This window comes from Ascidiella aspersa, chromosome 1 (genome assembly GCF_963924565.1).
Source record: "Ascidiella aspersa chromosome 1, kaAscAspe10.2, whole genome shotgun sequence".
Classification (NCBI taxonomy): Eukaryota; Metazoa; Chordata; class Ascidiacea; order Phlebobranchia; family Ascidiidae; genus Ascidiella; species Ascidiella aspersa.
In genome coordinates this window covers 22884451-22912432 of record NC_139447.1, presented here as the reverse complement: position 1 = coordinate 22912432, position 27982 = coordinate 22884451, and the positions used below count along the sequence as shown (strand labels likewise).

The window sequence follows — 27982 nt, the reverse complement described above, 5'->3', positions numbered from 1 at the left end:
CGGATCCGGTCAAATAGCCTATAGGCACCTGATTTACCTGGCTAACAAAGTAATTTAAATCTATTTCCGAAAAAATCATTGAAATTATGCAAAACCTGGAAAATTATATGTAATACTACCACATGTAAACACCTGTCACTCTGATGTTTGGAAATGTGCAATCGCGAGATCCTGTCAAATATGTCATACTTTTCAGACGGGCACACTGATAAAATGTAAAATCTTACACTAAAAAACTGTTACATTAGACAATAACATGCAAATTAGTACAACGTTACTTTACTTAACATCACAACTACTACTGATTAATGAGGATAAAATCTTAGCTTTTAGAAAAATTGCATTTGAGTTGTGTTATATAGAATAGCTTGACTAGAACAGTAAACAATAATGCAAGAATATGTTATTTGTGGTATAGTTTTGTATATAAAAATTAAATATTTTGACAAACTTTTTGGCACATAATTGAAGATCTAAAGGCACTTTATTACACAAAAACTATTTGCAACCTATGTTTTAAAATATTATTTTTCTCTTTTATAGATTGTGTATTGATGAACTTTGTTAAACCATTTGTATAGGTACTTAATTTTGATTTTCAACTTGAATCTCAAGCCTGATCTTAACTGTTCTTGAATGTCAAACTTGAAAGAGGTATTTATATGCATGTTTGTATTACTATTGGTAATTTTCTGTTTAACAAAAATAAGGACGGTGCATCTAAATCCGTAGTTTGCCGGTTGATTCGGTTGGGTCACCAACTGCAGTAGTTCACATGGTTAGATTTATTTGAATATTTTTAAACAAGATTTTTCCAAAATTTAATAAAAATTCCCACAACAATCTAAAACTCAACAATTAAATTGAGTTATTTATAATATTGTCTCTGGTCATTTACAACAAAATGTCAATTAAAAAGTATTGGATCGCCACAGCTTAGCAGTTATACTAATAGTTACATTTGATATTTTGTGACGAAAAAAACACGGAATTAAGGTATAGCATTGTTAGGGCACTCACATCAGCTATCTGAAAGGGAACAAATGCAGCAATTTGTTCGGGAAATTTAATTAGAGGGCAAAAAAAAAATTAATTTTTTACTGGCTTATGAAAAAAGGTCGCAGGCCTATTTGAGCTGAAACTGTAGGATGTCACTATTTTTTTTAATTACTCACAATTAGGGATGTTCAAAGTAGAATATCGAATCCTTGGATTCGAATCCAAATGGGATTCGAATCCAATTCTGCCGTTTATTTCGGGTAATTGAAACCGATATAATTTAATGTTTTACCGCGGATTGTTGCGCCTAATTGCACAAACGCGTGCGGTAAGTTGGCCTCTAGCTGCGGCGACCAATTTACAGTGCTTGCTTTAAATGTAACCTGGTAGTGCAATGTCAGCGTTTTTTCGGGCGACCAATTACCGCGTCTAATAATTAAGTGTCAATCAAGCATTATTGGACGAGCAATCAACGAGTAATGTCTGGTGTGGAGTTCGCAATTTCTCTAAATGCGTTAAGTTGGAAAAGTAACATTACGGTGTAAAACGTGCTGGCCGTCCACAAAATGCGCTATAGGGTTACTTAAGGTCAACTTTAGGCCAATATTCAGCGAGGTTGTGCAGTTATGCGCAGTTTAATTGTCAAAAATTCGTTAAATCAATAGTAACTTTGTATTCTTTGCAGTGCATTATTTGACTGCATAACAGATCACGTTAGTAAAAAATAAGCCCCAAGACCCAACAATGCTTGAAAAAACAGGACCGAATTGCTTAAGACTTCTGTGTGCAGTGTTGCATTGCACTCACTATTGGCAAAAATATAAGTTTAGCAACCTGGACAGTTGACATATTACAGTTTACACAACTGCTTCAAATGACAGAACTTTGTTAAGAATGTTGAACATATGGGAGTTTTTTTTTATTATTATGTACACATGTTAGAAAATTGTTTGGGCGATTTATTGCTGTGATTGTGGGTCCTGTAGGGTACATTAAGATTAATCCCTACCCCAAACAAAATCGAGGTTAAATAATTTAATAAAAATATACTAGGATTCGCTATTCTGGATTCGTTATTCTAGATTCGAAACCTATTATTCTAGAATATCTTGGGATTCTACTTTGAGCATCCCTACTCACAATAGGAAATTGTCTTTTATATATATATATGTGTTAAATTTATAAAGACATTGAACAAGTACATACATCTTGATTTATAGCTAAAAGTTTATGGAGACATAAATATGTGTAATAATTATGTCCTAACATTTTATGTAGATACTCATAATTTTAAGTATAACCAGACTGGCAGAATCTTGACATCCTTCTAGTGACAAGCATTTTGGGCCTAAATTCTTCTTTTTTTTTGTCGCACCCCTAAATTTAAATAATGCGTTCGCCTAAGGAATGTATCAACCTTGCTATGTTTAGGCGATAAACAAGGCTATTAATAAGTCAATTAGGTAAGAAAAAATGCACTGTGGGCTCAAAATTTTTTGTGACATAAACAAATATGTAAGGGGCATGCTAAAGTACAATCAGGGGCCTGGGGTTGCACATTTCATTTTCTGGGAGAAATTTTTTTTATGTATTGTTCACTTTTATAAAAAGTTTTATAAATCAAAATTGTAAATGTTTTGCGGCTACTGTATTAAACCCTGACCTAACTTGTAAACATAGATATATGTGTTTACATTTTGAATACCTACACTACGCATTATTATTTTAATATGGTATGTCGAAAATATTTAATCTATTTATGTTTTTTTCACTCCTATACTATACTAATAAATAAATAGTTGAGATACAGAGTTTAACTGATTTATAAAACTGTATTATATACTAGGTTAAGAGTACTTAAAGTGAGATGTCATTTATATATTTACATTAATTTTGTCTTGACTATTTGTTTCCTAAATTGTAAGTTGCATTTATTTCAAACTGACACATTAGTGTACTTAACCACATTTCTTCACAATGTTTGCAGAGTTGAATAAGTGCTTTGTCTCCCCGCTGGGGCAGCAGTTCAAAATCGGGAAAGTTAAAAATGAGGTAAAGTTTGGCACAGACACACAAATTGAAAAAAGCTTGGAAATCTTTATTGTCTGTGTCACCATACTCTCTTAATGATCATCAGTGGAATGCAATTACTTCATTTATTACATATTTGCTTCATTTTGTGGTACAGTAGTTTAAAGCAAATCCCTGTGAGGCCGTGGCTTTTCTTTTGAATGGTACCCTTCGCCAATATAACCTACTTTCATGTGTTTGTATTGTACTAACTAATTTATTTTGTGGTTGGCTTTTGGTCTGTGTTCTCTGGTTTTGGGCTGCATCGTGTGTATTGTCACAATAGATCACCCACTTAAATGCATCTGCCTTGTGTAATGATGCACCAAGGCTGGATCTGCATGTGTCTGTGGGGGTTTGAGAATTGTTCTTATGTTTTGCATCACTAAGCCTGCTCTTAATGACATGTTTTAATTCACTAATTAACAATATGATTGACAAAGAGCAAAACTGGAACAATGCCTTTGAAGAAATTAAGAAACATATGTTAGGAAGGTTTTCATCAATCTTCTTAACAGCAAGAATTCATGAACATTTCTGTAACCAATTTATCATAGAATAATATACTTCTTAGTGGTAGTGTTGTTCAGTGCAATGCGCTTTTGCAATATTTTTTAGCAATTTTATTTTGATTTCATCAAGCATGTTCTGACACAAAACATATTAGCCAGTTGAATTAACAGTAAAAAGCTATAATATATAATATATGTACACCATCTATGTTGATTTTTCTCTAAATAGGAAATGTTTGTCTAAGTAACAGTCTAACATATATCTTATCATCCTCTATGAATAGAAGATTAATAATGGTTTAAAAAAATAATAATAAAAATTTTCATAAAATTTTATTTAAAGTTAATATGTTCGCAAAACATGGGGGTAATCTATTTGTATTGAAAACTCGGAATAGAGCACATGGAGTATTTCGCTAAATGTACGACTTGTTCTAAAGAGAGATAGTCCTGGAACAATCTGAACAGCTCCAGCAAATTATTTTGTGGCTGAATTTACTTACATTGCATGAAGTGGAGTGAAAGTGTGTTCAATATCTGCTGTTTCTTAATGTTGTATAGCAAATTACACCCACCTTGCATGCATAGGCCTGTAAATAGCCAATGAAGCATCAGCGTTCAATTTTAGGAGCATGTTGTTTGTTTAAATGCAACCTACATCTTTGAGTGATGGTCAAGCTAGATGCAGGTTTTTTGCTGTACGCTGCTTGATATAGGCCTGGTGCCAGCTTTGATTCTGTGGTGGTCACTTTTAACAGAAGCTATTTGGAAAACTGCAGTAGTTTTTGGCTTTAACCAAACTTTTTTTGATTGTATTAGCACTACTTATGGTTTGACCAAGCCTACATAATTTATAACATTTATAGTTATTTATTATTGTAATTTATAATATACATGACATAAGAATGTAGCTTATTAGATATATTTTAACAACATAATTTATTAAATATACTTGGTATATAAAATACTTAAAATGTTTAAGAAATTTCCTGAACACCTTCCAAGATTGGGGTGACCTTAATAGACTGTTTCCTAACTCTGAAGAAGTCGTTCTAGCCTTAAATATTTCAATTTAAAACTCTAAAAAGGGATAATATTAGGGTACCACCATCTACTTTGATAGTTAAAATGTATCAACTTGTAGGAACAAATATAATTTCCATTTCATGGCATAAATGTTGTGGTCAAATCAATTCACATAGATCAAACATTAACCTTGTTTTAAAGGACTATTTAATATGGGATTGCAGGGCAAGCAAGGCCAAGCTAGAAAAATTCAGTCTGCTGTGAGGTTTGAACTCATAAGCACACCCATGCCAGTAAGCCTCAATCTAGCGACTGAGCTATGCATACTCAATTGTGAAGCAAGGTACCATAGTACCATGCCAGCTGCATGCTGTTTGTGCAAACAACTTCATGTTAGGGAATTAACAGCCCAGGTTAAGCAACTGACCCATCAAATCCACATGGGCACCTCACCCAAGCTGGATTTTTCTATCTTGGCCTTTCATACACTACATTCTCCATAAGGCCGACTGGTTCCAGTAATAGCCTGACGTTTGAGGACATATTTGATACTAAACATAAAAATTTGTGATGGTGTCTCACTTTTCCTTTATCAACAGGCGTTTCTGACAATTCACTGATTTAAAAGCTGCAGAATACCTAATTTGGCATCTGAAAATATATATATAACACATATGAAAATGATACAGTAAATTGAATTTTTCTTGCCTAACTGGCAACAGACTGCTTCCAAACTAATTCACAAAAATCCTCTGGAACACTCACAATACCCCTCCTTTGTGATGAATATGGGCCAATAAAAATTGTGTAAAAATTACTAAGTGAACATAATTGGTATGCCAGGCTGACTTATATCATACAACTGCACAAGATTTTCTTATGCGCAGGTCTTAAATAATATTTGTAATAAAGAATACAAGAACTCTGTGAGGCGATTAGAAATTCCAGGTGGACCATTGGTTACCTGGTTAAGAATCACTGCTTTACACTGTATGTGTAGATGATGGTACCTTAAAAACAATCCTTTAAAACTTTGCAAAATACATGTTTTTTTTAATCAATAACAGAATTAGTTAAAGCCTATAAAAAGTATTTTTGTGTCACCCTATTCTAGGAATATAACAATTATGACATTCTACTACACAATCCATTGTAGCTAGACCACCATTTACACAATATATTATCAAAGTATCCCAAAGTTAAATCAGTTTTATATTTTGATTTATTGAGAGTCAAACTTTGGCACTTTGTTGTTGATAACCTAATTAAAAACGACACACAGTTTATGAAAGGACATTTGTACTTCATGTTAGATAAATGTGATGATTTGGAATAAAGTTTGTTTCAACTTAAAATGTAGTGCCTTTTGTTGCATTAATAATGACATTCATGAAACAAGATGTCATCACTATTTTAATGCGGTTATATATTGTGTGTCCATGACAAGTTTCATTGTTAGTGTTGGTGCCATACTATTAAAGGAGTGATTTGTTTTTGTCATGTTTGCGTTTCATTTGTAAGCTCCACATGTAGTAACATATTGAATTTGGATTATGTGCATATTTGTTGTAGTTGTTTTTTATTGTTGTTCAGCTAGGAAAGCACTATATTACCTAACACTATATTAGTTAAACTAAACTACATTTCCCCAACTGCTGATATTGTTTTGACAAGCTTCAGGCCGTGAATGTTTGCTTAAGTGAATTTTGAAACAGCTTTGTTTGTACTAGGTTCCGTTAGTTAAGATTGGTTTGTTGTTCGGCCCAATTTGATTTTTGTGTAAAATGAACCATAATTTCATAAAAGTATCAACGTTTATCTTGGACAACTAACATTGGAAGTTTTAAATAAAAATAAACTTTATAGTTTTCCAAGTAGCACATATTTTTAATGACTCCTTGGATTGGTTGGATATATTACAACCTATATTATTCTGATTTGGTATAACCCTCCAGTTGAATATGATTTACATGTTTTGCGTTTTTTTATTAAGTTGTTTGTTATGATTATGATTTTTAAGCTTATTTGGAAGGTTGTGGATAAAAAGGATTATTGCAACCTTCCATCAGCCAATGATTCAACATGTATATTTTATTTTGTATAGTTTAAAAAGTTTACTACATTAATAACGGCATTGCTTGAGTATTTAACCTGACAAGCAAATTTAAGCAGTGTTAGTGAACCTACTGGCTTTATGTGTAACTAGAGCGAGCTTTACAAACTTATATTTTACTCTGTGACTGTTATTATATTGCTGGGAAGGTTAGTGAACCGTAAAGCAGTCATTACAACAGGCGACAGGGCTGCTATAAGAGTTATAGTGTAAGATGTTATACAACTAAAAGCAAGTTTGTCTCGACTAGACTTAAATTGTATTAAGGTTTAGTTGTAGTCCGATATTTGTTTGGCAGGATTTGTTTGCTTAAAGGGCGTTGTACAATAAGGCCGAATTTATCAATGTAAACATCAATATTCCTTACAAAACGTCGCATCTAATATTCAACGTCGATCGCAAACCGCGGCAACACATACGGCCGGGTTAGATATCACATTATTGTGACAAATTGTTGTTTTGGCTCAGCAGGGGTAACATAAAATAGATATTTACATCGCTTCAAAAGGCGCCCGCTTAGAAAGTATGCGAGTCTAAACGTCTGGGAAAGACCGCTATTACCACGCTTCACCGATCGTCTTCTAGCTTTTCTGCTATAAACTGTTCAGCGAATTTTGTTTTATACCTTTTAAGGAAAGGGCGAAGCACATTCTTGTCAAGATAAAGCGTTGCGTTTAACTTGTGCCAATTTCACCGCTTGGGGCGTTTTGTGTTGACTTCAGTGTAAACATTCGTATTTTTAACCTTTGCGGTTTTTGTGTTCCCTGATGGGAAATTACATTTATTTAAGCTCGTTTCCACGTTATCACATCACTTCATTGTCAAGAGTCTGTTTTTAAAAGGCCAAAACAGATATTAGTTTGGCGGTTTCAACGCGATGCTTGTCGAAATTGTGCGCTCGTCCGTTTGTTTGCCTTACCAACTTGCGGATATAGATGCAACGTAAATGTCAACTTCCCTTTTCTTATATTTTACTCACTGTTTCATATCTACCACTTTTTTAGTTTCCGAGTTATTTTCCGGGTCGGTTTACCATTTTGGTCGATATGGCATCAAAATGGCGTGCTTAAATTGGCAATCGAGTAGAAACAGACTCTACAACAATATTTAACCTTTATAAGTATTGTTTTTAATTTTTTTATCCGCTTTCTGTAAGTTCATGTTTGCTTCTATACTGTCCTATTCTTTTTTTTTTTTTGTATAAAGTACGCATGTGTAGTTAAGTAACTAAATAAAATGTTTAAATCTTTTAGAGTTAAGATTTGTATTGTCTTTTCGTCTAAAACAATTAGTCAAGGCAATCGGGTACAGCTAATGGATACCTCCATAAGTGGCGGATCTAGAAATTTTTTCCAAATTTTTTTGAGCGAACTCATGCGCAAAATGTTCATAGAAAAACCGTCTAATACTTTTAATATAAAAGAATAGGTGACGCACTAGGCACATAAACGTGACTTACATACTGTTAGAAATAACTGCATTTCCTTCATGAAGGTTGGGCTGAATATTTTTTTTTTCAAAACCGACAAAAACATAGTAAAAATGGACAATTTTTTTTTAATTTAAATAGTAAAAGTTGACTATAGTTTTCCCTCGTCCCTGACCGGGATAATATAACCAATCCATGCAAGGTTACAGTAGGCAGGAATAGGACTTTTTTGCGGTTTGCGCGAATTTGTTTTAGTCATTTAGCTATAACGTATTTACCTAACAATAGTCATGGTGTTTTGTAACAAAATATTTTGTGAAAGTTCTATGAATTACTTGAAAAAAATGCAACTTAGATGGAAAATGCTATATCTTTTAATACCACTATATCTTAAAATTATTATCTTCTAATACCAGGGAGCGATCAGTGTGGGAAATCTGTTAGTTAAACCTAGTCAATGTGGCATGTGCGTTGTTTCTTATTTGTACAAATGCGTGACAGAATAAACTTGTTTTTTTAGCGCTGACTTCACAACGCGTTATAAAGCTCTACCGACTCCACGTGCCAGTTGTTTCAAAATTTATAACGCCGCACGCGGCGCTATTTTTTGAGATACGTTTATCCTGGGTTGTGGATCTGAATTACCGGGGCTCCTTGAAGTTATCGTAAGGTTAACATATAAAAATTGCATCGTACACAGGCACAAATACTGAAGCTACAATTTGTGCGAATTGCATAACCGCATTTCAATTTGTGTTGGTTGGTTAAAATTGATGATGGCCTCCTTTGCTTCTTGACAGAATGGAGTCTACCAGCTGAAAAAAAGAGATTTAATACATTAAAAACTTTTGTTGTTTAGTATTATATTAGGACTTAAAAGAACTTAAATTTTTGTGTTTGTTGTAATAAACCTGTCGTAATTATAAAACGGTGTTGTGTTGTTGTCATAAGCATTGCGTTGTCAATATATTGCAATAGTTAGTCAGCGAAGAATCTTTTAATGCAGCGGTCAAAGCGTGATAGCAAAAATGATTTATCTTCTGCCCTTTAATTCCCTTGGGCCATAGGTTGCCTCGCGAGGCATCGTATTAGCCACCTTACGTCATAATGCTCGGAAGGGAGAGATGAATCCGGGGGGATCAATTCTCTCCATTATTGATATCATGTGACGCGGCTAGAGGGCCTTAAGTGAATTTCTGCGCCACGATAATGCGCGCTTGGTATAATGTCAACGCTACCGAAGATTACTGTCGCCTCTTGTGTGGTTATACTTCAACACACAAGAGGTGCGTTACAGTTGTATTTTTTGTTGGAATGTTTTTGAAACTATATAATTATAATCTCTGCGAATTACCTGGGCACTTGATTTGGTTACATATATTCAGGATTTACTAACAAAAAGTAACGAATAAATTGTAAGGTACGTAACGATTTTCATGTTTCAAGATTTTACTTATTTGCACCATATAAACGAAGATAAGGCAGGTGTAAAATATTCAGTGTTTTATTTTAAACAATTTGTTTTCCAAAATAAACCTCTAAGAGGACCGCCTGTAATTCTCGGAGGAATATGTATAGAACTGCGGCGTTTTGAGGCTAGCGCATTTTCAATAAATAGATTTCCTTCGACCTGTTGTGCAATTCCCCGAAGAGGCCAAGTGGAGCACTTCTGCTTCTCTCCCTTTGCTGTCTAATAGTTGCCGCTCTTTGAAAGTGTTTCCTATTCGTCAGGCGATGTCAGAACCTGCTGTGTGTCACTAAGACAGCCCCAATGAGCCGGACCGATAAATTGAATGGTGGTGTTTAGTGTATCTGCCCCGTGGCTACATTATCGTTTTAGTGACTGTTGTCAACTTGTATGAAACAGTGCAGCGTCGTTTTTCGTAAACCACTGAATGTGCTCTTCTATTTTGTACCTTCGTTTGCAAAGATGGGAATGTGGTACGGATAAGGAAAAGCATTTACCGGTTTTGTGCTAAAATAATGTTTTAAAGCAGATTTATGGTGTTATTAGTCTTGGAGAATATCGTGATTGAGACATTACGTCATTTTTTTCTCAAAACGTCAGAACCATGTACGAATAAAAAGCTCACACGTATGTTTAGGTGGTGAATGCGAAATTATGGTCCGTTTGTATGTATCATTGGAAACTTTCCACGTTGTTCTTCGATGCTTGACGTATTTTTAATAAACTAAAAAGTTTAGTTTTATGTTTTGTGGATTACGAAAATAGATGCATTGTTTTGAGTTCATGGCTTTGTGTGGCATATCGTCATCAACACAATCTTCAAACACTTGTCATCTAGCTGTTCATCTTCAACCCGGTCGCACTGTTTATTGCCTTCATGATATATTTGCTTTACCTATAGTCCTATACGATAGCGGTTTTCTTGTCAGTCCTCTTTGCAGCATTAATAATTCATCGAGCACCGAACAAAAGCACGTTACACATAATTCCTTGTTTAGACACAGCCAGAGATCTGCAGTTTTGCTTATCAGCGTATTTATGATCCCATGTGTTTGCTTTAACCAATCTCAAGCAGTTGTTTTTCAGCTTTTGTGAAAGGTAAGCGTTTTGTGTGGGATATACAGCCTGTATTTAGCTAAACGTTCATGATCTCTTTTATACGGATGCTTCTTAATTTCAATAGGCTTTTTAAATCAAGATATATTTTAGTTTTAAAACATTTAAAATATATTTCAAATGAATATAGGAAAATAACTGATATACACGCCGCTCAACATTATTCGTAAAATGTATCTTAACATATCTTATGTTGACACCGCTGGTGGTCGCCAGGGTTTATTGAGTTATTGTTATGATGCTGTGGTTTTGAAGATATGGCTAACAACGGATCTAAGAAGTCGTAAATCAGGTCAATACCTGGCGTTTCTACTGTCCCCTAAAAACTCATTTTATGTGCCTTTATTGCCAACACACCCTGTCGAATGCCCTGCGTAAAGTGTATGACAACTTTAATCATCGTCTGCAGTTGACAACTCCCGTAGGTCATAAAATCGCCACCCTACATACGTATTGTTTTAGTCGTAAACTTGCCACATAAACTATGTTTTGTATGTGAGCACTATCTTATATTTATATCGTTTTTTAAGTGGTTTAAGTGCATACGGACTTTGAAGGTAGGTCTTTGTTTCTAAGAAAATCCTAGCGTCACACCTACATTATAGAATTAACAGTTGCAACGAAGTAAAAATCTGTTCTGCTGTCATGTGAAAGTCAGGGCATGCGGTTGCCGTTACACGCTAATTTTACTGTTGGTACGTGGTAACTGTTTGCAACAGTTTGTAAAGTGACGCACGCTAAATAAATAAAGCATCATTTCCGATAGCCTGAAATTAATCACGCATATTATATTTGTGGTGCTGCGTCGTCTCTATAGACCATATCAAACTTTATAACTTGCTTTTTAGCCTAGTTTCTATTAGTCAAACTACATCAATTGAAAGTTCCGCTTTGTTTAAAGTTGAAATGTAATAATTTATGTTTGTTGTCTGGACTGTATTACTATATGAAGTTTGCATAGCATAATATTACCATATTTCATGAAGTATGTTGCTTGTTATTATTTTTTTTATGAAGTATGTTGCTTTGTTATTATTGATTGTGAACTATGCAGGCTACGGTAGTGCATTTTTAAATATTAATAACGTTTTTACGCTTTTCCCTGCTTTTGTCCCTCATATTGTATCTTCGTGACGTCACACAGCGTTCATTGCGATTAAACAACTGGCTTCGTGCCACAGGATCGCGAAAGTTTTCGCTTGTGTGCGATGTTTTCGTGCGGCGTCTAGTTATCCCCACGGGAGCGATCTCTGTTCTGTGCACAAGCGGGCCAGTTGTTGTGTACTAGGGCAAGCAGCTGTCACTGCCCATAATGGAGCTGTGATGCTCTCTTTCAGTGCCTTGTCTATCCAACTTCATTTGAAGTGTGGTTCCATTTCTTTTGTTTCTCTGTTGAGTCTATGCTTCTCGGCTGAGTGGCAAATTTTACATTTTGTTTTGTTTCAAGGTCGTCTTTTGTTTAACCGGTACACGACTTCAGACTCCTTTTCGTGCAAAATAATGAAAATTGTAGAAAACTAAATACTAAAATTTGCGAAACAGTTGTATAAATGTATATATGTATGTATATATGGAAGAACACTCAATAGATGTCTGTGTTCGCGTAAGGGCGCGTTGTACCTTAATACGTTTTCGCATGTCGCTTTATTGACCCAAGCCCTGTCCTACTAGTAATTTGGTTGTTCTGTTCAACATACAAGAATCGAACGACTGATATTTCCTAGTCCCTCTGTATATTTTTAAAACTAGTTACTAAATCACCCTTATTTTTCTATTGGAAATTGTTTCTTTAAAATTAAAAACAAACTAAATCGTTAAACTTATAAAATTTGAATTGTTCAAAGTTTTATAAATGAAATTATTTTGAAGGACATTCTGTTTCTATTAAACTTCCGTTTCTTAGTGGTAAACATTAGCGCGAGTTTGATAGCTTCGCTCGTCGATTAATCTGACGCACTACTTCCGTCCCACTCTGATAGTAGTCAGGTGGTAATAATAATCACCAGAACCAAGTGAGGTGATGACATTTGGTTTCTTAAGGTTGCGCGACTTTGAAATCAGTCGCAAGAAACATCAACCATAGACAGCTGATTTTTTTACTGAGGTGTCGAATTAATAAACGCGCTGTAATAGCGCAGCTTCTTCTTTAGTTAAAATGCCACTTCGTTAGTTTGGCCTGACAAACGCTACGTGAAACCAGAGGTGCGGAAATTCTCAACTGGCTGCACAGTTTATATTGACAGTACGCAGTTCTATTGAGTAAGACCATGTAAGTCAGCCGTTTGGCACGGCAGTAGCGTGTACGGTTTAGAAAATTACCGTACACAGTATCTATGTAAAGAGAAATGTTTTCGGCAAATGGTTGCTCAACATATAAAGTGTCGTAAATACTAGCTTCTGTTATGTCAAGTGATGTCAATGAACGATTATTCTTGTGACCGAGTTCGGGTGCCACATGTTAAGGTATTTTATGTTGGGCAATAATTTAGTAATCAGCAAACTGTTACTTTGTGTTTATTTTGTCTTTGCCAATGCAAAGCTAGTTTTGTCTGTTTTTGTTGGACGTTAGATGGCGATGTCCTAGTACTGTTTGGATATCGTTACTGTATGAATACATTCTAGCCGGTATCTCACATATAATAATTGACGTAAGGTAGTTAGCCAGACACGCCGTCTTTTGTGGTTTTTGTTTAACATCCTTCCCTTTTAGAACGTATTCTTAACACTGTTTTGCAAGCAGATTTAGGTATTGGTGACTTTGTTTCTTAACGTTAAACCAACTTGCAAGTTTTAATTGGGCTTCATCAAAACAGTGATCAAGGGTAATAAAAGAAGAACTAATAAAACCGTCCTCAGGTAATCTATTTGCTGCAGTTACTGGGTTAGCTGGCATCGCAGTTCTACTTGACGTGATGATAGCCTCACAAGGTGCTTACGAGTGGCAGTTAGCGGCAGCAGCAAATGTTCATATTGATCCTTCCCAAGCACACCTAACTCAATCGATGCAGCACCAAACTATTCCGATTTCATATCAACTACAGACAGGCCAAGCCATGATGTCTCAACCTTTGGTAAAATAAGTTTCATTTTAGTCGTCTGATGTGCTATTTGTAACCGAGTTGTCATGAGTTTTTCATGTTCTGCTTGTAGTTCTTTTCTGGTAGTTCGGGGTTGTGAAGAAATATTAAATTATTGTGAAAATTTGCAAACATAAATCACCACATTCACATACAGTAATAAACACTTTACACAAAACACCACGATTTAAACAAATCACATTCCTTTTAACACACTTTTAACAATACTTGAATTTTTTAGGACCCAAATAACATCGCCACTAGCGGTTCTGTGGCCCTTGCAAGTGGAAGCACCTGCACTACGTTCATCAACGAGCAAAGCATTAGCAGCAGTGGAACAAAGTCAGACTTCATGCAGAGTCAAGCCACTCCCAAACCAGAACCTACTTCTGTTGCAATGTCCTTTGCGACACCCATTCAAAATCCATCTGCAGTGAAGGCTGAACCCACTGCTATGCCACCCTTTGTATCCCCCATTAAAGACATGAATATGCTGCAACAACATGCAGGGATGTACCCACAAGCATATGTTATTCCTGGAACTCCAGGCGAACTTGTTCAAGCTCAGGTATTATAGTTTTGCTAACATATATATATATTTGTTTGTCAAAATTAAAATTGGAAGTGACAAAAATGTAAATTAGGAAAAATGTTGAATAGGTTCTAGGTTTAGGAGAAAACAACTTTCTTATTAGGTCTAAATTAATGATATACAGTGCTATAGCAAGAACCACTTATCAAAATGTCTAAACAACAATAAAAATTCCTATAATGTTTTTTTTAAATGCACTATTTAAAAAGTTATTACTTTATTAAAAAATAATTTTACCGATTCTTTGAACTGTAGGGTGCTGGAGTTGGAGTACCTGAAGGCAGTGCATTGCCATCATCATCTGTAAGCTACACTGTTGCACCACAACCTATTTTCATGATGGATCCCAATCAGGTTGCTACCAATGGCGTTGTAGGAACTAATACGGTACAAGCGCTACCTAATGGAGTGCAGTCTTTCACTTTGCAAAATGCTATGGGTGTCTCAAGTACAGGAAATACAAGTCACGTAAGTCATCAATAAAGAACAGAAAAATGTTTGATCACTACCCCAGATTTTCCATTCATGAAGTTTTACCTCAATCTAAAAAAATGGCTCCGTAAGATTAGAGTAAGGTATTACGTCATGCTCTTGCAATCCATTTGTGCCCATTACTCTAAATCCTGGTTTTAAATGAATTATTATTGACATTTCTTGTGTTGCTTTTCTTATAGATAGGCATGGATTTCTTTGTGGGGAATGCCCATGTAGTTTTGAGTGTTTGCCAGTATAGTGTTGCAATCAATAGCTATTAATATTTAATGATTTGAATACCAGTTTTTTTGCCCTGAAATAAATTTTGTGCCAGATCTTGTCAAATGTTTATAATGCATGCTTTTGATTAACATTTTGCACTAAGTATAAGTTTTACATTATTTTCATACATACAGATCGTTTTATAAATATGTTTTTTACCTTTTAATAAAAGGGTGATGCTACTTCTTCAACATCTAATGCTGCTGAGTCAGATGCGTCTAAGGCTGCTGCACAAAAGAGGCTTCATGTTTCCAATATTCCATTTCGTTTTAGGGATCCCGATCTAAGACAAATGTTTGGCGTAAGTTAAGAAAGCTAAATTTGTATAAGTTTTGACTCCTTTTTATGACAAATCTTCTAATATTTTTAATGCAAGGTTATGTAATGTAATATGTAATAGTAATGTTGACTTTGCCCTCAGAAATTTGGAAACATTGCTGATGTGGAAATCATCTTCAATGAAAGAGGATCCAAGGTAATTTATTTTAATAAATATACAGTTTTTTATATATTTTAAATTTGGAATCAGTGACTTGTCATAAAGGATTAAGGAATACAGTAATAAGTTAGTAGGTTAATTTTTGGCTGTGCAAAGAAATCCTTATATAATGCTGATATTTACAGGGGTTTGGTTTTATCACATTTGAGACAAAAGAAGAGGCAGAAAAAGCAAAGAAAGGCCTTCATGGAACAATTGTAGAGGGCAGAAAAATTGAAGTAAGATATCTGGTTGCATTTGAATATATATGTTGATATTGAAAATTTTCAATCCTACAACTATTCCTTAGCTCCCACATATGTTTCATCCAAATATCGTAGAGCAGTTAATTTGGATATTAAATATAACAGATATTTTATCTGTAATGTCGTGCAGTAAAAAACAAAATTAAATACCCATATTGTTATGCCTAAATCATTATTTCATTTGTCAAATTGTTTAGGCGATTATTAGTTAATGTACCACACTACCAGTCAAGATCACTATATCGTTGGTAAGTGGAATGTCCTGCACTTCCAATAGGCATGGCAATTATGGAGAACACTACCCATGCTGCATACTCGGGCTTCAAAAAGTTTGATGCTCGATGTTGTTGCAGTATGGTGCCTTGTGTCCGATTTGTCTTGTTAATCATCTGCGACATATTTGACGTTACTTTGGCTGCTTTCACTGGGTTTTGTGCCTGAGCAGAAATAGTGTGATTTACCGACTTGCTTGGTTTATGTTTAAAATTGTTAAAGCATATTTCTTTCTTCTCTTGTTTTCTGTTCACTTTCAAGGCGCAACATTACATTATCCACAAGGAAGTGTAATTTTCCAGGCTTAATTGTAATTGTTTGCCCATGTAACCCCCAACTCGACCTACCAGCATGTTAAGTTCTGTAATCAAGCTTACTTTTGGTTACCAAAGAACTCAATAATATAAATTAAAACCCTTTTTTGACATTTATTCTGAAGACAAATTCATCAAGTCATCAGGTATTTTATCATAGTTTTACACTACATGGAGAAAATAGAAATGAATGTATCAGCAACCTAAGAATTTCTGCTTCTACTATGTTTCTGTTTCATTAGCCTTTAAAAAATTTGATCTTTCTTTCTTTGTAAAAAGTTTGAGCATGGGTTTTATCTATTAACTTATTGATCGGTTCATTTGCACAAACATTATACATAACTATATATCCACTGATGTGGTAAGTGCTGAGTAAAAAGACAACCAGACTAGCTTAGAAAATTAAATCATTTTTGCTGAGGCATGTTGGCTAAACGACCAGTGTAGATTCGTTGAAATCAGTGCCTAACAGATGTTTTTTATTATTTTTATTGTAATTTTCGTTTGTTGGTGATAATTTGATTCTGCCTTCAAACTAGTAAAGTCATGTAGATGCGCATGCATGCTAAAAATATATGTAATGGGAATGTTTGTTGTAAAACACAAACTGGTAACAGTATTGAAAACAAAACTGCTCAAATTACTCACCTATCAACCAACAACCAGGAACTCAATGTTTTTTCGTTCAGTGTACTTAAAATAAGGGATTGATTTATTTGCACAACATATGAAGTCCTGCTTGTACTACTAAACTAAATACTGACTTAAAGATTGACTTAGAAAACTACAGAAAATTTTACACTATAGCTTAAAAATGTCAACATAAAATATTATTTGCAAATTTTGAAATACTAAAATTTTTGTTTATTTTAAAAACATAAATATTCCGGTAATTTATGTTTTTTGTTACGTTTTCACTTTAACAGCATAAAACAAATGCAAGAAAATGTTGGCCCCTAAATTTTAATATCACTATCATGTTGTAAAAAAAGGCATTTAGTGTTTATGCAAGTTTAAAAAACAGTTACTAAGCTTGCTGTTGATTTGTACTGAACAGGATTTACAATATTTAATTTTAGCTTTGGTTTTATTTTTCGCATACAATTTTCCAATTGGCCAAGTATATAAAATACTTCTTACATAAACAACTTTTGGAGGTTAGTATACAAGTTAAGATCGCGATTCTTTTAAAAGTGATGCAATACATGTAGTTGTCCAATCTAAAAATATATAATCTGTTGCTCCTAGGCATAATAGTAGTTCCTCTGGTAATTAATTTTTATCCTTGACTGTTTTGATAACCTACACAAGTCACCTTCTTCAGGATTAATGACACCAAATGCTTTACATACAAAACAAAGGAGAAAATAAAAGAGCCACAACAAAAACTTGTAGCAAGAAATATATCTATATGTATTGTCATTACATTTTATTAGAAATATATTCCAATCCTGATTAGGTAATGTGATTACAGTAAAAGCCATGAGAAAAAGACTCATGGTGCTATTATAGGTGTGCGGTTCATTGGTCGATAGGACTTCAGAAGACCTAGCTCCCAGAATATATATACCATAATAAATGAACTGTTTTATATGACAATTGTTTTGATTTTTGGCTTGCTAAGAACTGTCAGTTACTTAGTCACCAAACTTTTATGAAATTTGAAAGTACTCGATGAATGTAGGCAATTTGGATAAAGTTAATAAATATTTCTTTGGTTTTTAAAAACATAATAAAAGCAATAAGTTAAGCTTTAAATGTGCTAATGTTGTATAGTATGCATAGCTATATTTTGTAATGGTATTAATGATTTCTTGTTTAAAAAGATTCCTAAAAAGTTTTTACTGCAGAGTTGTTTTTTGATTGTTAGTTTTTATATAAGTAGGTTGCTTTAATGTCTATACATTGTGGATTGGCATGTTCTATATTAATTAAAAAAATGAATATTTCTTGACTACAAAGTGACATTTAGTATTCAATTTCTTTTTAGGAAATCATTTTTTTATTTGTGGTGTTTTTTGTTGAGTACTTTTTGCTTAGAATAGCTCCTTTAAGCATTAGATGTGTTACTTTATAATTTAGGGGGTGTTTTGTTAACAATCTATTTTTTACAAATAGTGTTATAAACGCAAAAGCTTAGTTCTGGTGAACTTATGCCTCATAATTTTGCCAAAAGATTTTTTTTTTGATTTGCATTTAATTATTTTAACAGGTGAATGATGCCACAGCAAGAGTCCAAACCAAGAAGCCCGCTGCACCTATTTTGAATGGTAGGTTGCTGACATGCTGCATGATTTTCACTAGATGTTTTTGTGGCAATTTTAGCACTTCTGATAAACTTGTTGTGGTTTTCTCGAAAGTGGCAATTAACTGACTTCAGCCCAAATTATTTTGGACTAAGTTTAATGCATGGCCTAAAACTGTTCTGTTTGTGATTGGTTTAGGCAGCACTTGTTCCAATAATATGGGAAATTATAATTGGTTAACAGGATTGTTGCCACTGCTATCATTCTTTTTTTCAAATCATTGCATTTCTTAGCATTTTTAATGTTGTAACTTTGATTAAAACCTGCTTATCAAAGACATAACCTACTTTATTGGGTTCACATTTTTACTGCACAATTTTTATGTAACTCTAGGTAGGTTGCTTTGAAGGTGAAAGTAAATATACCTTGTCTAATTTGTTTAGGGTAACATCAAAAACACAGTTATTTCCTTATGGTATGCATTTGTACTTCATTGATCTGGGCCATATACATGGCAAAATAGGGTTCCTCCTTTTCCCATATATTTTCACTTCCAGGAAACGGGATTAAAAAATGAAAATTCCTGAGAATCCAAGGAATCTTGACGAAAAGATTATACCTAATTACGTCATTATAATGTTTAAAATTATTTTATATTAGCTCCAAACATTTAAGCTGCACCCTTATTTGTTTTTATTTAAAAAAAAAAGTTTTTTTTATTGGTGGAATAAATTTATTTAAGTATTTCCGCTGGTAAGCGCAAATAAAGCAACTCAGGCAACGACTTTAATAGGTTTGGTAATATTTTTTTCTTTATATTAGTCAAAAACAACTAGTTTTTTTTAGTGTTTTGGTATGTTGCCCAATAACCGGGATTATAAAAATATTTTGGGATTCGGGATCGTTAATTTGCAGGAAATCCCGGGAATTTCCCGTCGAAACATTCCTGAAGAGGAACCCTATTGCAAAATAGAACCTATTTTAGACAAATTCATATTTTTAATTTAATAATAAAATAATAAAAGAAACATTTTTTATCTATAATATATATAAAATATAATATGTTGCTGCTGGAGCAAATTGCGATTGTACCAAACTTAGAGTCAAGATATTTTGTGTTAAATAGTTACATTTTGTTTTTGTTACATAGTTAAGTTTTTTTTGCAAAAGAAATATCAGTTTAACAAAACACATTTGCCTGTTTGTTTATTAACATAAAAGTTGCAACACAATGTTGCTTTGTCATACATGTTACACAACATAACTCAACCTGCTTACTTTCATGAATGTAATGAGTTATACATTAAAGGTTTTAAGTTCACATATAATTTAATTACTGTATTTAGTTTGACTTTCTATCTTTCTGTAATTTTAACATGCTGCTAAGTGCTGATTTTGTTCTGATATTTGTTATACATTTAAGTACAACTCTTAACTACTTCACTCAACACACCTTATTTATAAAAGGCACTGAACTGAATACACAACTAACAACTGTTAAATTAAGATTTAGTTGATTTGGTGTTATTTGTTTTCTGTAAATCTGCATCACACTGAAATAGTGTATTTTCTTGCTTAGGAGTGAAATTGCCTCATTTGGTGACGGCTAATCTGTATGAACCCTTTGGTATGTTTGAGCATGCATATAAATTATATTTGTGTGCATCACACATGTTTGGTCTACTACTTGTTTGCATGACTGTTTAGCGTCCAGTGTTTACCTTAGTTTGCATGTTGTCAATTGATTTTATTATGTTTTTTATTAATTGTCAATAGTGTGTTAAAATCAATAGTATTCGGGCCTTTTAAAAAACATTTTTCAACTGTTTTCAATTTAAAATTGCCGAAAAAAAATCCATTGTTCGAAGTTTGCAGCTCAATTTTAAAATATAATTTTTTAATGGCGCAAATACATGCATGTGTATTGTTAACAAAATGTACTGTAGATATGTAACGGCATTATGCTATCGTTTGCACTGCGGACGAAAAGTAAAGACCAGCGTTCATGTTTTTTCCCGGTTTTTAAACTATCTGTTTTACCTTGTATATCTGTTTTACCTTGTATTGCAAACGTTTTTTTCTGGTGATAGCAGGCGCAGGCCTCCAACTAAACCCACTCACCGCCGCAGCAAACCGGCAAATCGCCCTTGCGCGAGGCCGTGGTCGTGGCATTGTGCTCAGACAACCCACCCTCGCCGCGGCTGCTTCCGCACCTCAAATGGCTACTGCCATCCAGGGAGCTGGTGGTGGACTCATTCAGTAAGTGTTGTTGTAGGATTAACGTAGCAGGGCCAATGTAAAATTATTTTGCCTTTTTAAAAATATATTTGCTAGTTGCAAACTACTTATTTTCTGCGGGCCGCATCAAGCTGATTCTTTCGTTCCCCCGTTATATAAGCTTATTTGTAGTTTTGTAACCGAAAGGTTTAACAAATCCATATACAAACTAAATTTTATTTCATAAATTTTGATTCGTTTATTTAATAAATAATATTCTAGTCTAAAACATTTAGCGCAAAGTTTAATATCCGGACTGCGATCGACAGTCCCTAAACTTATTTAGCGCCATGTGAAAAAGCTGGGTGACGCCTGTGTTAGGCCTATCTAATGGCTTTCTTCACTTTTTAACGAATTTTGCCGCGAAAACCTCAGGGTTCTTTACGATCCTGCTTCTCAACTTTATCAACAAGCTGCCTACGCCCCTCCAGTCGCATACGACCTCAGTTCCTTAACTTCTTCGGTACCTGGGCAGCAAATTATTTGGGTGAGAATTTGTCTGAAATGCATTTAGTCTTATCTTTTTAGTACACAATAATTTATACTGTTTTGTATGCCAATAACAAAAAATGCAAATATACGAAGCGATCCATATTGTTAAGTCCGGTTGGTCCAACCCATGCCTGCTGGCCACATGGTATCTGTTTCCTGCGAAACATTGTTTAATTTGATAAATCCTTGTACAGTGTTTCTTTTTGATACCTTTATCCAGAATATTATAAATAAATAAAAAAGTTTGAACTAAAACAAAATATCAGCTTGGAAGCCTACTGTGTGTGGCCTTCAAAACTACGCAAACATATTCTAGCCCCAGACGCTTGCAATCTTGCATTAAAAAAATATAAAAATGGCGCACAAAAAGAAACGGAGCGTTTTTAACAGACAGGAACGAAAGGCTCGCTATGAAGTAAGAACGGTCGGATTACGCCTACAAGCTGTCGCTGCGCCGATGCATATTTTATGTAATCTATTCATGTTTTATGCACGCAGCCTGGTGCGGCTGCCGGAGCCCTAGCAGCTGGTGGAGCCACGGCCTACGCCCTGCCGCGTGTCTTGCAGTCCTCACAAGCAGCCCAACAGCTCCAGGCTGGGATCAGTTACACCGCGGCGGGCGTGGCTGCTCCCGCCCCGCAACAGATCACTTATGCAGCTGGCACGCAATTTCTCGACCCCTACCAGCAAGCTGCTCTTACTAACAGCACTTACGGGGTAAGCGGCATGAGTCTATGGCTTCAGTGTGCGATATGACGTAACCATCTTGTATTGACGACCGAGTTTTCACTGTATTTTAAACGCCCGAGAGAGAGGATTTTGTCGTTTTTGACGCGTTGCGTTTACTACTAACCGAATAGTTGCGTTTACTACTAACTGAAAAGCAATTTTTATTTGTTTGTTTTTTATATTGTATAGCAAGATACCTTTTTAAAAAAAAGCTATAAACGGTTTGTATTATTTGAATAACGCAGTGGTTCTTACAATTATTTAGCAGACCCCTTGCCTCTTTAAAACAATAGCGGGCCTGTTTTAAAGAAGAAATCTTGAGCTGTCAAACGAATTATGTACTCAAGCTACTTAATTTATCAGACCCCGAATGCGGACGCCAGTTTGAGAACCACAGATTAGGAAATATAACGATCCTTTCTTTTAACTTAAACTTTTGGCGACTTGTATATAAAATCATTTTTGATCTGGTGAAAATCTTGACGATCAATATCAAAACACATAAACCCATCTCTGTTACCAGGTGTGTTTTTATTTGATCAATTCCAGTAGCTTTTTTAAAAGTCTTTGGCAATCTACAGTCCATAGATTTGGCCATGTTCAATAAAGTTATTTAAGTTGATTTATAAAAAAACACCGGTCGTGTTTTTAGCTATTTTACTAACTTCTCCATTCATTTATGTAATTGTAGTCGGCCGTAGCCCTCGCGCCAGTTGTCTAGTGCACAAAAAACAAAACGTGGGTAAGTTCACGACTACGCATGCTGGCATGCACAACCGGTATATGAAGTGGCATATTCAGGCTGCTCGAATCAGTGTGATTCAAGATTGCAACCAGCGTCTCTATGTGAACTTGTTTTGAGCGTATTGATCTCATCCGTTTGGCACCATTATACCCCTGAGTGTAGACAGATGTTGCAAAATCAGACTTTGCATGATGCAAGTGATCAAAAGGCGTAGATAACTCCTCACACGCACTTCTCAGTGAATGAAGGTGCGTGTTAAGTAAAAAGAAATTCGACTACGAAAAATAGCGCCTATTGCCAAAAACGTAGTCCGGGAAATGGGATTGGCAGCTAATAATAAGCGTTTTCCGTCTACAAATTTTCCGTTAAATAGGACGATATTAACATCACAATATTCAACTTGCAAAATTCTATTTAAAAAAACGTTTTTTAATGTAGAAAAAATAGCAGACCAAACTGCTTTCTACTTCTTTATGGGCTCGAGTATTATCTAATTACCTACTCTAACAATTGTATTCTGAAGCCATCTGATGCATTTTTGTAATCTCCGCATGACGTTTAAATTTATGCAATCTGCAATTTCAACGCTGGTTGATGCTTGATTGCGCCTATTTGTTTCCCCGTACTTAACTTAAGTGTTTGTGTTGCCTGGACTAACATAGAAGAGTTAGGGAATAGAGTTCCACATGTAAACTGGAAAACATCGAAAATGAAATATTGCAAATCCCGACATTGTTTTTTGGATAAAATAAAAAAATCCCTGAAGGTACAACATTTATTTCGTTGGAATGGATTTATTATGTCTAATTGATTACTACAAATACTTGTCTGTTAACAGTTACAGCAAACATATTCTTCTTTTTACTCGCGTTCTCTCAAATCCGCATTAGACCAATTAAAATGACTCCATATTTACCCTTTAGAACGAAACAACAGCCTGATTTTTTTTAAATTAACGGCTTTCGTATGCTTGGAGATACTATTTATGGGATTCCCGATTTGTGTTCCCGCTCCTGCCACTTTTGCATGCCAGCATGCCACAACAATCGGCAAAAGAACAGCCCATCGATATCTGTCGCTTTTCGGTGTATATATGCGTGTTTTTATGCCCTTTTATAACTTGAAGACTTGTGCCCTTTTAGCCACATCATTTCAGTACTGTCTAACCGATGGCCAGTGTCACATTTTTAAACTTGTTGGTCAGTTCTGGATTTTAAAACTACTTTTTAACCCTTCCCATTGTACTGTTTTACTTGCGTAACGTTGAAAAGCGTGCAGTGTTTATTTAAACAATTGTTTTTCATAATGCCCAACGGAAAAGTTATTTCTGTAACTATGTTTCGCTTTTTACTTCGTGAGTGTTTGCATGTCCATCGCTTATACTTGTGTGACAGTAATTGATAAACCGTTGGCCCGTTTAATTTCCTCATGCAATCATTGTGTACATCTATAGTGGCATGACAGCGGCGCTTGATGGGCCTGATGCGTTTGACGTGCTAGATATTTAAAGTGTATGTTGCAGTGTGAAAAATGATGCGCTTGCGGTGGTAGCAACAACTCTAAGTCTATAGATTACTTTCGAGATGTTAACTTCTTGTTGACCAAACTAGTTGGTGTGTTATAACTGTGAAGTGTGACATTATGACTTGCAGTGCTTTCAAAACATTATTATTTTTTCAGACTGCCCTCACCAGAGGATACCGATTTGCCCCCTACTAAACATCAGGGCTTGGCTCGCAAGAGTGATCAATTATTCAAGTCGTAACTGTTCGAGCTGCCTTAGGTGGCAGCCACTTTCCCTGCAAGAGATTGCACCAGCCTTAAAACGTATTAAAGCAGCGCCGATGGCGTGTCGTTCGATCCGTCCATCCAAAGCCAATTTATGCTGCGGAAAGTAGTTCCAGGCTCTTTGGTTACGAGGCCTCTCTGCAAGCTTGTGAATTGATGCGGTACTTTTATTCGTGTCTGCTGTATATTATTGCTATTCTAAGATCGTTTTTCAATTAATGCAGTACCGTTGACCTGTTCTATTTTATTTTCAGTGGTCCGAAGTGCACCGCCCTACTGCTATATACTTTTACCGTGCTCAACCGTCGACATTTTACCCCTTGCAGTAACCGCTGATAATGAAATATCTGTTGTGTGTATGGTTATACTTTCGAGTCTTCTCTGTTAAGGCAACACCCCTTTTAGCGCTATAACGTCCTTGCCGTCTGATCATTTGCAGCAATTTTAGATCAGCAAATTGCGATTTCCAACCGACTCATTACAAGCAGCATTAAATTTGTATATTTTTACATTTGATTGCTGTTTCATAATATGACATCGATAGGAGGTTGGATAGCATTATCCGTGGAAGATAAGTAAGCAAACCTCGCAATTTTTAAATATAATCCTTAATGGTGTGGTATATTTACAAGAAGCTTCTTTTAGCCCTATCACGTGTACCAATATTCCAGAAGGAATTTGGAGTTATCGTCTTGCTCTATTTTGCGTCCACAATGCCACATAATACAGATTGTTATTGACTACTCAAAACATTTTTTTGTAACACTGCCGGCGCATAATTAACTTCTTGACTCTTTACATGCAAAGGGTTTACTTGAATCTACTACTAGATGGTTCTGCAGAAAAACTTCTGTCTACATTTGCACTAAGTTGTGTTTTTTGAAATATACATTTGGTTTTAAAATAAATAGGTTTTTTTCTTATCTACCAGTGGAAATACCCTCCAATATTTCCAGTTCTCTACAGCAATCATATTTTGAGCGATTAGAACTGCTTTGTCATTTTTACTTGACTGAAATATTTGTTGGTGATTTGTGATCCATCACATGTGACGCAGATATATTAATTTTATATTATCTTAGATATTAGAGATTGGTGTATGGCGGTATGCAGTAGACTTCCTGTAAGTAGCAATTCTAAGATTGTTTTTATTGGGGCAGTTGTAGATTTATTTTATAGCCGGGAAACCATAAAATATATTGTGGATATAGCATCTGAAATACATGTACAATATTTTGTTTATTGTTAAATCGATTGAAATCCTTGTATTTGTGGTCCTTACTTTATTTAACTTGGTTGATATGGCGTGTTTTTGCTTACATCTCAGTTCAGCATAAATAAACAGCGTGTTTTGCCTCGTAAACTCTACACAAACTTTGGCGAAGAGACGTCCGTTTTTTCATCTCCGCAATTTTGCTACTCAACCTTTTTGCGTGTGATCATGTTCTGTCCCGCACCCAACCGGAGTCACCTGACAGTCGTCCGATCTCGCTTTCTCCGGCGGGTTGTATTTTTGCTATTGGTTTTCTTTATGCGCACATGTTTTAATACAGTTGTTAATACTTTTTCGCCTCTATCTTTTTTTGCGAACATTACTATTATGAATATTGCGCCCTCTTTACAATACACGATTCACTCGAGGTCAACGTTGTGGTCCCGCTTTTTTGTCAGACATTCATTGTTGTTCTAAAATATGATATCCAACCAAGTGGAAGAATTGGCAATGGGTGTAAATAAGGGTGCTTTCCAATTGCACACGTATTATATTGATAAAAACGCTAAACACAGGCAGTAAGGCTGACCTGCAATGGTAAATTGGCCAACCACTTTAGTTAGCCTTATGTAGAGCATTCGTAGAAGTATACAGGAAACGCATAAACACCGAATGCGGTTTAGCTGTTCAACTCTTTTCAATCCCAGTTCCTATTATACATGAATCTTTTGCAGGAAGTACTGCAATGCAGCACAACGTTTGCCGTAACGGGACTCCTTACAAAGGTTGGAATTATGGGGGTTCTTTAGATTTTGCGCCGTCGTTTTTTCTCCCTACAAATATCTGCGGCGATTTATTGCCTTTTGCTAAAAATAACACCATAGTACCAGTAGCGCAGCCAACGTGAAATTGTATAAACCTTTATTGTCCTACAAGTAGCAATAGCAGTTTTAAAAAGCCACATACATCCAATCAACAACTTTTATAGTTTAGCAACAAAGCAAAATCTAAAACAATCTTATTATTGGTTCCTCTGTATTACTATTCGAGTAATTAATGTAGACTCTGAGCAGCCGACCTGCAGGCTAAGTCGCACAAAGGGGGTTGTTAAAACGCTCACCTTGCCCTAACGTACCATGACGACAGTCTCCAATTCCTGGTGTAATGACGCCAAGTTCACACAAGTAGCAGCGAAGCAAGTAACACGGCAACAAAGTACTTTTATGTGTCACGATGACAGAACGATAGGACGAAGCGCCGTTTCTAAACAAGAAAGTCAACTGCTAAACAACGAACATGAAGGTATCCACAGAGTAAATTAAACTTACCAATTATTTGTGACGCGGGTCTATTTAATTACATACAGTTTTTCACAGTTGTACTTTTTTATTTTAGTTTCGCTAAATGCAAATTCCAACAATTAGTTACTTAGCAAGGTACAGCATAGCTTACTTCTCAAACTGATTTAGCAAATAAACTGCAAACATAACAATTGAGAAAACAAAGCCAATTCTAAAGCCTTTGTTACGTCGGGTTATTGTTACGTAGGGTAGTAAACAACAACATTAGCGTATCATGAACGTGGAAATGTAACAACTAACTTAAAGCGAAGCTGATTGTCCTTTCAAACGTACCTGGAGGGTTCGGCAACCTTTTTTGCAATGCGGACCGGTTTAAAACTGAAATTTTGTCGCGGACCGCTTATTTAATTCAACCTTTTTTCAATAAACTTATTAAAATGTATACGTTTTTTTGAAAACTTTCCTGCCTGAACATCAAAATAATAAATCATTTTCGTCAAAAAAACATGATATTTTGGTCCGATATATTGTACCTACGAGGAGTTAGATTTTACAATGAAAAATGCAATTTTAAAACATAGACATATTTTGTGGCATTAGTATGAAAAATTTAAGAGAGGTATATCTCATAAACTTAGTTTCGTTCTTCAATGTGATCAAACAGTCAATTAAGTTTTTTTCATAAAACGCCGCATTTGTTAC

At 35.0% G+C, this 27982-nt stretch overlaps 1 protein-coding gene across 6 annotated transcripts; it reads left to right on the top strand.

The window, feature by feature from the left end:
• Positions 1-541: 541 nt before the first annotated feature.
• LOC146168319 (uncharacterized) lies at positions 542-26412 on the top strand. 6 transcript variants are annotated; one of them, XM_083390829.1, is made up of 13 exons: positions 542-654; positions 2987-3051; positions 14052-14378; positions 14658-14870; positions 15331-15459; positions 15580-15633; positions 15783-15875; positions 18702-18759; positions 20315-20362; positions 20826-20994; positions 21388-21499; positions 22003-22221; positions 24659-26412. In XM_083390829.1, exons 3-13 carry the CDS (start codon positions 14163-14165, stop codon positions 24695-24697), a joined length of 1350 nt encoding a protein of 449 aa, XP_083246955.1. In that variant the 5' UTR covers positions 542-654; positions 2987-3051; positions 14052-14162; the 3' UTR covers positions 24698-26412. The 6 variants fall into 6 exon arrangements, with proteins under 6 accessions (XP_083246955.1, XP_083246954.1, XP_083246952.1 ...); XM_083390826.1 differs by lacking the exons at positions 542-654; positions 2987-3051 and adding exons at positions 5128-13804; positions 22925-22971; XM_083390825.1 differs by lacking the exons at positions 542-654; positions 2987-3051 and adding exons at positions 5128-13804; positions 22925-22975.
• Positions 26413-27982: the final 1570 nt, after the last annotated feature.